This window comes from Lithobates pipiens, unplaced genomic scaffold, assembly GCF_037356315.1.
Source record: "Lithobates pipiens isolate NorthernLeopardFrog02 unplaced genomic scaffold, aLitPip1_a1.2 Scaffold_28, whole genome shotgun sequence".
NCBI lineage: Eukaryota > Metazoa > Chordata > Amphibia > Anura > Ranidae > Lithobates > Lithobates pipiens.
This window is the reverse complement of record NW_027507789.1, coordinates 24,034,919-24,048,845: the sequence shown is the minus strand read 5'-3', so window position 1 is coordinate 24,048,845 and position 13,927 is coordinate 24,034,919. Positions and strand designations below refer to the sequence as shown.

At 44.7% G+C, this 13,927-nt stretch overlaps 1 protein-coding gene across 2 annotated transcripts in view; it reads left to right on the top strand.

Annotated features, from left to right (window-relative positions):
- The window catches only part of USP36 (ubiquitin specific peptidase 36), an 84,940-nt gene that overhangs the window by 70,570 nt on the left and 443 nt on the right, over window positions 1-13,927 (top strand). Inside the window, exons 18-19 of one of the 2 annotated variants that reach the window (XM_077458902.1) lie at window positions 1,900-2,015; window positions 5,362-13,927. The exon at window positions 5,362-13,927 is cut by the window's right edge and continues 443 nt beyond it. In XM_077458902.1, the coding sequence (XP_077315028.1) occupies window positions 1,900-2,015; window positions 5,362-5,490 (245 nt within the window). In that variant the 3' untranslated portion in view covers window positions 5,491-13,927. Of the gene's footprint in view, window positions 1-1,899; window positions 2,021-5,361 lie in introns of those variants that run through there. The other variant, XM_077458903.1, reaches the window with a different exon arrangement.

The window sequence follows — 13,927 nt, the reverse complement described above, 5'->3', positions numbered from 1 at the left end:
ATTACAGCCTCAGGTATTTTTGAGTATGATGTTACAAGCTTGGCACTCCTATTTTTGGGCGGTTTCTCCCATTCTTCTTTGCAGGACCGCTCAAGTCCCATCAGGTTGTATGGGGAGCGTCGGTGCACAGCCATTTTCAGATCTCTCCAGAGGTGTTCAAGTCTGGGCTCCGGCTGGGCCACTCAAGGACATTCACAGAGTTGTCCCCGTAGCCACTTCTTTGTTATCTTGGCTGTGTGCTTAGGGTTGTTGTCCTGTTGGAAGATGAACCTTCGCCCCCGTCAGGAGGTCCAAAGAGCGCTCTGGAGCAGGTTTTCATCAAGGATGTCTCTGTACATTGCTGCAGTTACCTTTTCCCTTTATCCTGACTAGTCTCTCAGTTCCTGCTGCTGAAAAACATTCCCACAGCATGAAGCTGCCACCACCATGCTTCACTGTAGAGATGGTATTGGCCAGGTGATGAGCGGTGCCTGGTTTCCTCCAGACATGACGTTTGCCATTCAGGCCAAATTCAATATTGTTTTCTTTAGACCAGAGAATATTGTTTCTCATGGTCTGAGAGTTCTTCAGGTGCCTTTTTGGTAAACTCCAGATGGACTGCCATGTGCCTTTTACCGAGTAGTGGCTTCCACCTGTCCACTGTACAATACAGGCCTGATTGGTGGAGTGCTGCAGAGATGGTTGCTCTTCTTGAAGGTTCTCCTCTCTCCACAGAGAAACACTGGATCTCTGTCAGTGTGACCATCAGTTCTTGGTCACCTCCCTGACCAAGGCCTCCCTCAATCCCTCAGTTTGCTCTAGCGGGAGTCCCGGTGGTTCCAAACTTCTTCCATTTACGGATGATGGAGGCCACTGTACTCATTGGAACCTTCAATGCTGAAGACCTTTTTCTGTACCCTTCCGCAGATCTGTGCCTCCATGAAATCCTGTCTTGGAGGTCTACAGACAATACCTTGGACTTCATGGCTTGGTTTGCGCTCTGACCTGCACTGTTCAGACCCCTTTCACGCTGTGCCGCCCATAGTGTTGGTGGTAAAAACCCGCTATTTTTAGTGGTGTTTTACCGTCAGATTTGTGGCGCATTTCAGTGGGGAGGAGCGGTAAACACACCTGCAAGCTGCTGGCAGGACTTTCCCTGGCATCCTGCCAGCACACTGCTGCAGTGAGAAAGCCCTCAGGCTTTCACACTGGAGACAATGGAGCAGCTGTTTGAGGGCGGATTGCAGGCGCGATTTTTAACGCTATAGTTCCTGCAAAACGCCCTTGGTGTGAAAGGGGTCTAACTGTGGGACCTTCTATAGACAGGTGTGTGCCTTTTCCAGCTGGACTCCAATCAAGTTGTAGAAACATCTCAAGGATGATCAGTGGAAACCTGAGCTCAATCTTGCGTGTCATGGCAAAGGCTGTGAATACTTATGTACGTGCCATTTTTTTAAAATAAATTTAGCAAATATTTCAAACAAACTTCTTGTCATTATGGGGTATTGCTTGTAGAATTTTGAGAGAAAACCATTAATTTATTCAAATTTGGAATAAGGCTGTAACATAACAAAATGTGGAAAAAATGAAGTGCTGTGAGTACTTTCCGGAAGCACTGTAAACCCCATATATGGATGATGACCCTGGAAGTTGAAAAAACACTGAAGCAAACGCCACTAGTCCAGAGATCTCAACTTCTGGGTTCCATGCCGAGTAACTACCCTGCTGCATTTTGAACACAGGAGGCCGGCAGCTCGGCACAGTCACCCTTTACAATGAAAGATGTGAATTGCTCAGAAAGTTTGAACTCATCGAGAGTGGGAGCACCACTGAGCAAAAACTGTACAGCTGAGGTTATAAAAATCATGGAAACCAGTACACTCCATTTAATTGTCCTTTTTATTGTGCTTTGCCCCACAGTGTTCAGTTGGGATGGAGAAAAGTCCACTGTAAGTCAAGATGCTGAGCGTGATGCAGAGGAGGCCAAACATAACTCGGTTATAGATGAATGGGATGAAGACTTTGATAGTGGAAAGGTAAATCTGGGTTATGAATCCAATAGAAGTTGAGTCTGTGTACATCATCCTCTGGGGTAAACCCCAACACCAGAGCTTACTCATGCAGCAAGAAGGTAACTTGTATAAGTGAGTACACTATAAGGAGAAAACTTTGCGACCGTGCCTTTTTAACCACTTCTCGACCAGCAATGTACCGGTACGTCAGTGGATGGTTATGCCGGGATGATGCTTGGTATCGTTTTTTTTTTAGAGCTGGCGGTCAGCTCTCTTGTAAAAGCAATCCCAACGGCTGACGTCCCAACACCTCCCCACCCCCTTTCTGAGGATTCTGTCCTACTCAAGACCCGAGTGTCCAGCCGGCTGGTCGGACAGCCGAAAAATACTGTGATCGGCTCTCCACTATGGTAACCCAGAAGCGATGACCTGACGGTGCTTCCCGTTTACCCGGATGTTTTAAAAAAAAAATGAAAAGTAATCAAAAAAATTAAAAGCATTCAAAAACACTTTTAGGGGCATAGAAGGGATTTTGGGGTCTTATATCTCTCCATAAAGAGGACCTGTCCCGTGCTTGTTGCTGTCACAAACATGTTTACATTCCTTGTGAAAGCAATAAAAGTCATAAAAAAAATATTTTTTTAAAGCAACAGTGTGTATAAAATATATATATATATATATATATATATGTGTGTGTGTGTGTGTGTGTGTGTGTGTGTATGTATGTATGTATGTATGTATGTATAATATATATATATATACACACACATATACACACACACACATATTATTATATGTGTATATATATATATATATATATGTGTGTGTATATGTATGTGTATACACACACACACACACACACACACACACACACACACACACACACACACACACACACACACACACACACACACACACACACACACACACACACACACACGTGTGTGTGTGTGTGTGTGTGTGTGTGTGTGTGTGTATATATATATATATATATACACACACATATATTTTTATATATATGTGTGTGTGTGTATATGTATATTTAAAGTGATTGTAAAGTCTGCTTTTTTTTTTTTTTTAAATAACAAACATATTATACTTACCTGCTCTGTGTAATGGTTTTGGATCCTCCTCTTCTCGGGTCCCCCACCAGCACTCCTACCTCCTGCTGAGTGCCCCCAAAGCAAGCAGCTTGCTATGAGGGCACCTGAGCCGAGCCACTGCTCTGCGTGTCCATTGGCTCACTGACTTTGATTGACAGCAGCAGGAGCTAATGGCGCCCACTGTGTGTCTCATCCAATCAGGAGGGAGAGGCTCGGACAGCCGAGACACTCGTGCAACATTGCTGGATGGAGATCTGGCTCAGGTAAGTATGAGGGGAGTTGCTGCACATCAGAGCATAGCGTAGAATGCATTAAAATAAAAAAAAACTTCTGCCTTTAGAACCACTTAAATATAAAAAAAAAAAACACACAATGAAAGCGTCCCCCCCCCCCCCCAGTGCTCATGCACAAAGTTGAACGTGCGCGTCGTTCCCGCTCGCACGCAAATGGCGATCGTCCCACACATGTGAGGTATCCCTGCAAACGTCCGATCATGGGCAGCAATTCTAGCACCAGACCACCTCTGTAAATCTAAAGTGGTAACCTGTAAAGGCTTTTAAAGCGTCGCCTATGGATAGTAAAATATATGTAGTTTGTTGTTGCTGCTGCACAGGCGGGCGCAATTGTAAAGCGTGACATGTTGTTTAGTATCTCTTTATTTGACCTAACATCATCTTTTATATTTTACAAAAACATTGGGTCATGCATTGTGTTTTTGCATTAAAATTTTAAAAAGTGTATTTTCCCCCAAAAATGTATGTTTAAAAAACAGCCACGCGAATACCGTGTGACAGAAGAAATTTGCAATACCTACCAATTTATTCTCTAGAGCCTCTGCTTTAAAAAAAAAAAAAAAAAGGATGTATAATATTTGTGGGTTCTAACTAATATTCTAGCAAAAAATACATCTTGTTACATGTAAACAAATTGGTCATTTATTGTTATTGGTCAATTATTATTTATTGTTATTGGTCAATTATTTATTTTTATTTATTTATTGGTCAATTATTATTTTTATTTATTGTTATTGGCCAATTATTTATTTTTATTTATTGGTCAATTATTATTTATTTTTATTTATTTATTGGTCAGTTATTATTTATTTGTATTTATTGTTTTTGTTATTGGTCAAAGGCCCGGAGTGCAAATGGTTAAAGCGGAGGTCCACCCTAAAGTGGACCTTCCGCTCATCGGAACCCTCCCCCCCTCCGGCGCCACAATCGGCACCTTTCAGGGGGGAGGGGGGTGGGGGGTGCAGTTACCTGGATAATCCAGGTAACTGCACCCACTTCCGGGACAGCTCTCTGCGGAAAGGGGCGTAACTTACGCCCCTTTCCGCAAGTGCCCGCCCCTTCCCGCAAGTGCCCCACTGCCTGCTGGGAAACACACAGCTCCCAGAGGCAGCGGGGAGCGTCCTTATTGCGCAGCGCTATTCGCGCATGCGCAGTAGGGAACCGGGAAATGAAGCCAAAAGGCTCCATTTCCTGGTTCCCATACCCAAGATGGCGGCGGCAGGACCCGACAGACGACCTAGCGATCGGCTTCGGGTGCCGACATCGCGGGCGCGCTGGACAGGTAAGTGTCACTATTTTAAAAGTCAGCAGCTGCAGTATTTGTAGCTGCTGGCTTTTAAAAAAAAAAAAAAAAAACGCGGAGTCCCGGTGGACTCCCGCTTTAAAGTGTTCCTAAACCCACAACAGTAAAATCAGTCTGTAGATGCAGTACAGCATGCTTGTTATACTCATGGTGGAACCCAAGGGGTTAATCCCTCTGCATTGTGTAAAAAACAAAACAAAAAAAACAAAAAAAAAAAACAAACTGTCTGATCCTGTCTTCTCTGATCCTCCCCTTCTTCCACTGTCTAGAAAACATGTCCGGATAAGACATTTACTGCACATGCTCAGTTTGGTGCATATTGCTAGAGTTTGTTGTTTGTGTTTCGTGGGAGGGTGGATGTGATCAGCACAGGGTCAATCAGCACTGTCCAGACAGAGGGTCAGGGGTCCTGCATCCTGATAGGTCAGCTAGTGCAGCATATGCAAAACTCCTCCTGCAAGCTTTAATTGGGCACTGATAGAAGTCACAAGACTGCTGATAAGAAAAGGTATTTAACAGTTTTATATTTAATAATCATTGCATTTCCATGTTCTGTGTACTGTGGGAGACCAGATATAGGGGAATGCCGGGTCCTGGCTTTAGTAACGCTTTAAAGATGCAGTTGAAATGATGTGTTTTTTTTTTTTTTTTAATCTTGCTCTGTTTTGTAGGTGAAGAAAATCAAGTTCAAACGTGACAAGTTCAGAATTAATAACAGTTTCCAGTACTTCCAGAATCGGCGCAACTTCTGGTCGGTTACCCAACAAGGAAACTTCTCCAGATTTCCTTCCAGGTTCTGAGCACAACTTGAAAGGCCACATATGATGGACACAATTTTTTTTGTATTTTTCGGCCAGTCGGAGTTGTAATAAAACCTAGACGTGTCGGGAGCTCTGTGATGTGGTCCTAGCTCTGTCTGCATTTTTAACTAATTGTGGTTTGATTGTCTATTTCCTCGATCATTGAGGTCCTCAGGTGAATCTCTAGCTGTCAGGGTAAGTGGACGTATCTGGACAGTGTTTGGCTGTTGGTGATGATGTAAAGATTCGCTGGTTGCTGAGAGTCACTCCAGAGTTCCCTTTTGGAGCAGTCAGAAGAGCAATAAATGAAATCTGAGGGTTTTGGTTCTAATGGGTTCCATCATGTAAAGTGGATGGAAAGGCTAAGCAAGAACACTCCCCCCCCCCCCCCCCCCCCCCATTGCTCTGATATTTAATGCATACATTTCCTAATACATTGCAATGTATCAAATATATCACAAGAGGTGTTCATAACTATATTATGCTCAGAGGTGCTGACATCCTTGATTCTTAAAACATCTCCACTCTATTATTTAGGACTTTTAGGTGCAGCACCTCGGCACAGATTTAAGAGAGAAGTTCGGAAATGCAAAAAAAAAAACAAACGTTTATACTCAACTGGGTGAAAGCAGCATTGGTCCGATGCTACATCTGTTACCCACCACTTCAAAGACGGAGAACTGAGCGATCAAAGTTCTCAGTCTTCAGTGAACAGAGAGCCGGTGACTGACTCTACTCTGCCCCTCTAGCTCTCGCTGTAGCTGGGCAATGGAGGGTGGCATCATCAGTGGTTGGCTCAGCGGCACTGAGCCAGCTGCTCTTCCAGGCATCTGGGTGGATCCCAACATTAACCACTTGCTGCCCGCCATATAGCAAAATGATGGCGGTAAAGTGTTTTCAATATCCTGAGTGGATGTCATATGACGTCCAGCAGGATATCAAGCCGTTGCGGGGGCGTGCATTGCGGCGATCGTTGCGGCATGTCAGTCTGACACACTGCAACACTGATCTAGGTAAAGGGTCTCTGACGGAGACTTTTTACCACGTGATCAGCCATGTCCAATCACGACTGATCAGTGTAAACAGGAAGAGCCGGTGTTCGGCTTTTCCTCACTCGCGTCTGTCAGACTGTGTGCAGATTGTCTCTCAGCACAGCCCCCCCCGAGGATGCCCACCCAGGACCACCAGGGATGTCACCACAAGGGATGCCAATTGGTGCCCACAATGGATTCCAATCAGTGCCCACAATGGGCATCACTGATTGGAAGCCATTGTTTGGCACTGATTGACATCCATCCATACCATCAATTAGTGCCCATCTGTGCCGTCTATCAGTGCCCATCCATGCTGCCTATCAGTGCCCATCAGTACCACCTATGTGTACCCATCAGTGCTGCATATCAGTGCCACCTATCAGTATGACCTCGCAATTGTCATTCAAAATGTGACAGCGCTGAAAGCTGAAAATTGGTCTGGGCAGGAAGGTGTATAAGAAACCCGGTATTGATGTGGTTAAAGTTTGGATCTCTCTAGGGTCAGGACCAGCTCTGTGACATCAGCCCCAGCGCTCACTGGAGCCATGGAGGGAGCAGGAGGGGCTGGCTCAGGCTCTTAGTGGCACGTTGAAAGGCTGAGCCAGCTGTCAGTGCAGGCATCTAGGTGCATGTCGACCCAACCTCCCCCCCCCCGATTGGCTCAGTCTCCCAGCAGCTTGCTTAGAGGCGGAGCCAGCTGCCAGTCCAGGCACCTGGGTGGATCCTGACTGTAAAGTCGGGAGTTCTCCAGAGCCTGGACCGGCTCAGTGCCGTCAACCAAGAGTGGACTTTAGCCTGCGGTCGGCTGAAATCAAGTGACTGGAGTGCAGAACGAAGTGCCCTCTTCTAATCCCCAGGAGAAGGGCCAAAAGAGCTTTGGCGATACGTCTTCTTTAACAGTAACTAACTAAACTTACAAAAATACAAAATGTATTAAGGTTCAACATGTAATCCCCTCAGTACATATTCAACAATATGGCAATGTAGTTCTATTCCTCGCTTCCTCGTGACCCTAGGATTTGTATATGCCACAAGGTGGCAAATTTAAAGGGACGTACAGGTACGTCCGTTTGCCTGTATTAGCCATTCATGCCGACGTATATGTCTGTGCGGTGGTCGGCAAGTGGTTAAGGAGCCTGCAAAGCATTGCACCCGCGTTCAGCAGATCACGCGTGCAATCCCAGGCTCCTGCGGACTCTTGGGATAGTTAGTGGACTACAAGAGTGATCACCAGCGCCCTCATAGTTCATTGAGAACTACAAACCTGTCGGCTTCAATGGCTGGTGGTACTAGCAGGCATTCATTCACAGTAAACTGATTGAATGATGGGGCTGTGTGGGTGGACTAAATTAATTGTGGCAACGGGTGTGGGGAGAAGATTTCCTGACCACTGTCACAGTATCGGGGGGGGGACAAGCTGCAGTTGCTGGAACATGTTATATGTTCCACCCTAAAAAAAAAAAGGGGGTGTAAAATGTCCCAAAAGTGAAATTATTCTTTAACCACTTCAGCTCCGAAAGGTTTACCCCCCCCTAAATGGCCAAGCCATTTTTTGCAATACGGCACTGCATTACTTTAACTGATGGTTGTGCGACACTGTACCCAAATTACATTTTAGTCCTTTTTTTTTCCCAACAAATAGAGCTGTCTTTTGGTGGTATTTGATCACCTCTGCAGTTTTTATAGTTTGCACTATAAACAAAAATAGACCAATTTTGGAGAGAGAAAACAAAACTTTTTTTTCTTTCTGCTATAAAACATATAAAAAAAAATAATCAAATTTCTTCATCAATTTAGGCCAAAATGTATTTTTCTACATATTTTTGGTGAAAAAAAAATCCCAATATGTGTATACCGATTGGTTTGCACAAAAGTTATAGCGTCTACAAACTATGGGATATTTTTATTTTTACTAGTAATGGCGGCGACCAGCGACTTATAGCGGGACTGCGTTATTGAGGCAGACAAATCGGACACCTAACTGACACTTTTTGTAGACCAGTGACACTAATATACTAAAAAATATGCACTATCACTGTACGAATGACACTGGCAGGGAAGAGGTTAACATCAGGGGCAATCAAAGGGTTAAATGAGTCCCTAGGTTTTGCTTACACTCTGAGGGGGAGGTGCTTTGACAAGGGGAAGGCAAAGATCAGTGTTCCTGCTTAGTAGAAGCACAGGATCTTCCTTTCTGACAGAATGACAATCTGCCTTGTTTACATACGCAGCTTGTCGTTTTGCCTGTGTCCTGTGTATTTGGCGGGCGCCAGCGGACATCGAGTCTGTGTTACCCACTGCTGGGCTCCTGCTGTGTAGAATCGCTGTGGGAGCGGGTCGCCAGTAGGGCGTGAGCCCCAACCCCCCAGGCCCAGAAGTGTCAGATCACGTACTAAGTAGAGTGGGCGGTTGTTAACTTTGTTCCAAGGTGCTGTAACTAAAAGCCTTATATAATAGAATAATCGAGTAGAGATACTGGAGGGGGCTCTTTCTAACAGAGACTCTCTAATGGACACTGAAAGGGGCACCTCTTTTTGAGAGAGACCCCCCCTCCAGGTCCCATTAAAGTCCTTTATAGTTTGTAATGGGTTCTCAAGGGGGGGTCTCTCTCTTTAACATAGACTCTCCAATAGACAGTCCCCCCTCCAGGTCCCAGTAGACTCTGTTGTTGTCCCTAAGACCCCTTTCACACTGAGCTGCCCCGGGCATCAGCGGTAAATCGGCGCTTTAACCCCTGCTAGCGGCCGAAAAGGGGTTAAATCCGCCGGCAAAGCGCCTCTGCAGCACTGCCCCATTGTTTTAAATGGGCAGGGGCACTTTAGGAACGGTGAGTTGACCGCTCTCAATGCGCTCCAAAACAGCTACTGGCGGGACTTTTTCTGACGCCCCGCCAGCGCACCGCTCCAGTGTGAAAGCCCAATGGAGCCGCTGTTTCAGGGCACTTTGCAGGCGCTATTTCCAACGCTATAGCGCCTGCAAAGCACCTCAGTGTGAAAGGGGTCTTGTGGGGCCTGGAGGAGACCCTTCGCAATGTAAATATCTTTTTTTTTTCTTTTTTTTTTTTTTTTTTTTACAGCTTTTCTATTTGGTCACATGACCGCAAAGCTCTGGCAAGTGTGTCTGTCTGCCAGTGTGGCTGGTGGGTGTGAAATCTCTCCCGGCCAATGCTTTTGCGATTTGGACAGCGACGGGATGATGTCATGCTTTATAGGATTCAGTCGCCCCTGTACAGAGACTGACTCATTGGAGCTATATGACATTATGATTTATTAGAGAACGTATGCATTGAATATCAGAGCAATGGTGGGTTATTGTTTATCCTTTCCTTCCGCTTTAACAGATTGCTCCTCTTCTTTTAAATACATCCAGTTAAATCTTTTTGACAAGACAAAAAAAATCGGTGTGTGTGTGATGACCCCCAACAGCCCATCACAATTTTATTTTTATTTTATTTTTTTAATGTTATGCCTAAACTGTTTAAGGCTTACATCTCATTGATTGTTGTCTGTTCAATTGGTGGTTAAAAAGTTGATTAAATTTAATATTTTGCATTAGGTTGCTCTCACGGGCTGGGTTTCAATAATATCCACATGCGAGGTTTTGCTCCAATCGTCCTTTTTTTTTTAATTATCTTGCGTCCTAAAAATCTGTGTAAAACCTGGAATTGGTTTAATTAAAAAAATAAAAAAATACAGTATTTGGTTGGAGACCCAACTTTTTTTTTTTTTTTACATTTAAGAGCCAATCAGTCCAACTTAGAAAGCCAGCTGGCATTTTTAAAATAAAATTTGTTCTCAAAAGCTGGATTTCAGACAAACCGCTAAAAACAGATGAAATGTATACATTAAATCTGCTCTACCTGCCAGAGGATTTGTATTTCTGTCCATCCAGTCCTAAAATGTACACAACTCTGTCACACAGTACAGTCCTGTCTGGGAGGGGACCTAATCTTTCTCGATTGCTGTTTCACTTGCAGGTAGGTGGTCTTTAAAAGAGAAGTATGGCTTTTTTTGAACGTTCATACTTGCCTAGGTCCCCTGGCGCCACTGCACTGAGAACCGAGCGATTGAACATCACAGGTGGCTCGGTTCTCTCAGCTTTCTGAGCAGAGGGCTGCTGCCTGTCAATCGGCAGCTCTCCTCTCTGTTCCTCCTCGCTCACTGGAGCGCTGAGCTGTGGAGGGGGTGGGGAGCGGCCGTCTCAGGCTCTCATCGGCTCGCTGAGAGGCTGAGATGGGCATCAGTCCAGGCACCTGGCGGATCAAGACTTTGATGGCACGGTGCCTGGAGTGATCCTGGTGACATCAGTGGAGAACGGATTTCAGCTCGCTCTTTGCTGAAAACAGGTCACACCAGTCCAAAACGAATTGCACTCCTGTGACCCATAGGAGAAGCCCAGCCAAACGAGCCCAGGCTGGACTTCTCCTTTTTAATACTAGCAAAATTACATTGGCGTATCTCTTTACAGTATTGTTGGTGATGCTCCCACTGCTGTCAGTCAGTCAGCGAATGAGGAGAGGGGGGGAGTGGGTCTGAATGGACACACAGAGCAGTGGCTCGGCTTGGGTGCCCCCATAGCAAGCTGCTTTCTGTGGTGGCACTCGGCAGGGGCCTGGAGCGCCGATGAGGGACTCGAGAAGAGGAGGATCGGGGCTGCTCTGTGCAAAACCATTACATGGAGCAGGTAAGTATGACATTGTTTTTAAACCAAAAAAAAACTTTAATATCACTTTAAAGGCTTGGTTGTAAAGCATTTTTTGTATTTTTTTTTTTTTTAAAGGAATTTTACCTTGGCATACTATGTTTTTGTGGGCATTTGGGCCTTGTTGTGGTCCTTACCACCATTTCAATATACAGGTTATTGAACCACTAGTAGGATTCTACATAAAGGGATCTGACGCAAAAATCTCATGCTATTAATGTAATGGAGTGCTAGAGATGGTCTCTAATGTATATGATGTTAGGTTCCCCCCAAGATTCCATGGTGTAATCCTCCTGACCACAGTCATAGGCTTGCGTCATCCTTTTCTATGCTATCAGACGCGGTTATTCCAAAACTCAAGGATGGCAAAGTTTAGCATCACAGTCACAGAGAACTGGTGAGGATATGAAGCAGGGCCACGACATGCCAACAGGCAGAGAGATGGCACTAAATATTGGAACATCAGGGACACTATTGGCCAAAACTTCATGGATGTCTGACCATCACACCTACCTACTGTATGTGACCAAGAGCATGTGGTCAAAGAAACGCTCAAAATTATTGCGTTCCTGTGATTTTGGTGAAGTATACTTGTAATTTTGCAGCATGCGAAGTCTGTTAATGCACTTCCAATTTTTTTTGTAACAGTTTGGGGAAGGCCCATTTCTCTTCCAGCTCAACTGTGCCCTTGTGCACAAAGCCAGATCCATGGTCTATATTACGAGTTTGGTGTAGAGGAACTTGAGTGGCCTTCACAGAGCCCTGACCTCAACCCTACTTAACACCTCTGATATGAACTGGAATGCTGATTGCACACCAGGTCTTCTCATACCTTACTTCACAATTTATTTATTTTTTTAGCCAAATGGGCGCAAATTCCCACAGACACACTCCGATATTTCGTGGTAAGCCTCGCAAGGAGAACAGGAGAAAAGGGTAACTCCATATAGATAGTCATGGTTTTGGGATTGGATATTGCAACAAGGTCATATAGGTCTGATGGTCAGGTCTCCAGATTAATTTGGCCATATAGTTAAAAAAAGAAATGCTTGTGACCGGTTCTATTTAGGATATGGGCATAGCTAATGGTAATGATGTCTTAAGTTTTCATTTTAAGGCAGTTGAGTGAATTCTGTTGTAAGAACATCACCTCTTCTGTCTTTTTTTTTTTTTAACAATGAGTTGTGAATCATGTAGTATTTTGAACTTTGTTGCCTATTCTTGCTCTTAGTGCAGTTTCATCGGTTTAAGACGATTGACTGACTCAAGGTAATGTATATAACAAACCTGGTCTATGCCCCAGAAAGTTGGAAATCGCTGAAGTGGACAAGGCCACTCCAGTGATCTCCGCTTGCCTCCGGGTCCTGGGCTGAGCAGCCGGCCTGGTGTATTCTAAACACAGGAGGTTGGCCACTCGGCACAGGTGCCATTCAGAGATTGCTTTGCATGTTCTGAATGAATGCAAAGCATTCTCTGATTGGAGAGGTGGGGTGGAGACATCACACTTTTTTTTACTTCATCCAATCAGAACGCTTTGCCTTCATTCAGAAGATGCACTTGGAAGCAGCTTGGAAGGGATGGGTGGTCCGTCTCCAATTCGTTTTTTCTTATAGTTCCCTCACCTTTTGGTCCTTCATTGGCAACCTAACTTCTGAATTTATTGGATCCTTTCTGATATAGAATCAAAATAAACTTCAGCTTCCACCAGTGGGGGGGGGGAATAAGGGCAACAGTCAGCATTGGAGGACCTAGCAGGAGATCCAACCCTATCTTACTTGGCCAAAAACAATGAAAAAAGTTTGGGTGGAGTTTCAATTTAGTACTTTAAAAGTATATAAAAAACAAATGTAAGATAAATATTATATAAATACATATATAATATTTATTTTTATTTTTTTAATTGTAATGTTGTGAAAGAGGTCCTTGTCCTGGCAGTTTTTTCTATGCTTCCCAGCCTTGCAGCCCCGTCTGGCGGCTGAAGTTTTAAGTGGCTTTCAACTTTTCCTGTCAAGGGTCAAGCATGGCCCCACCTTCTAATGCCGTGTACACACGGCCGGACTTGTCAACAGCAAAAGGTCCGACGGAACGAATCTGCCAGACAAGTCGACCATGTGTGGGCTTCATCGGACCTTTGCCGTCCAAAAATCAGACAGACTTTAGGTTTAGAACATGTTTTAAATCTTTCCGAAGGACTCGAGTCCGGTCGAAACTTCAGTTCGTCTGTATGCTAGTCCGACGGACGAAAAGCGACTTTAGGGCAGCTACTGGCCATTAACTTCCTTATTCTAGTCCGGTCGTATGTCATCACGTTCGAATCCGTCAGACTTTGTGATTGTGTGTGGCCAAGTCCGTTCATTCTGAAAGTCCGTCGGGAAGACCATCGGACCTAGTCTGCCGGAAAGTCCAGTCGTCTGTACACGGCTTTAGTCCCCTGTATAGTTCTTTAATATAATAGGTGGCCTAACTAATCCGCTTAAAAGAAAACCTATTAGCCTATGCAGTCATGGTGCCCCAGTAGGTATTAATAAAATGGTACAGATTTTTAAAGCATTTATTTTTTTATTTCATACCTTGTAGGCCATTTGGGTTTCCTCCAGAAGTCTGGCCAAGTAACTCTCCGCATCCTGCCCTTTTGTTGGTCTTCACTCTTGTGTTGTTGGGAGTGAGCATCCATTGGATTTCACTTGGTAGAGATCTCCTCT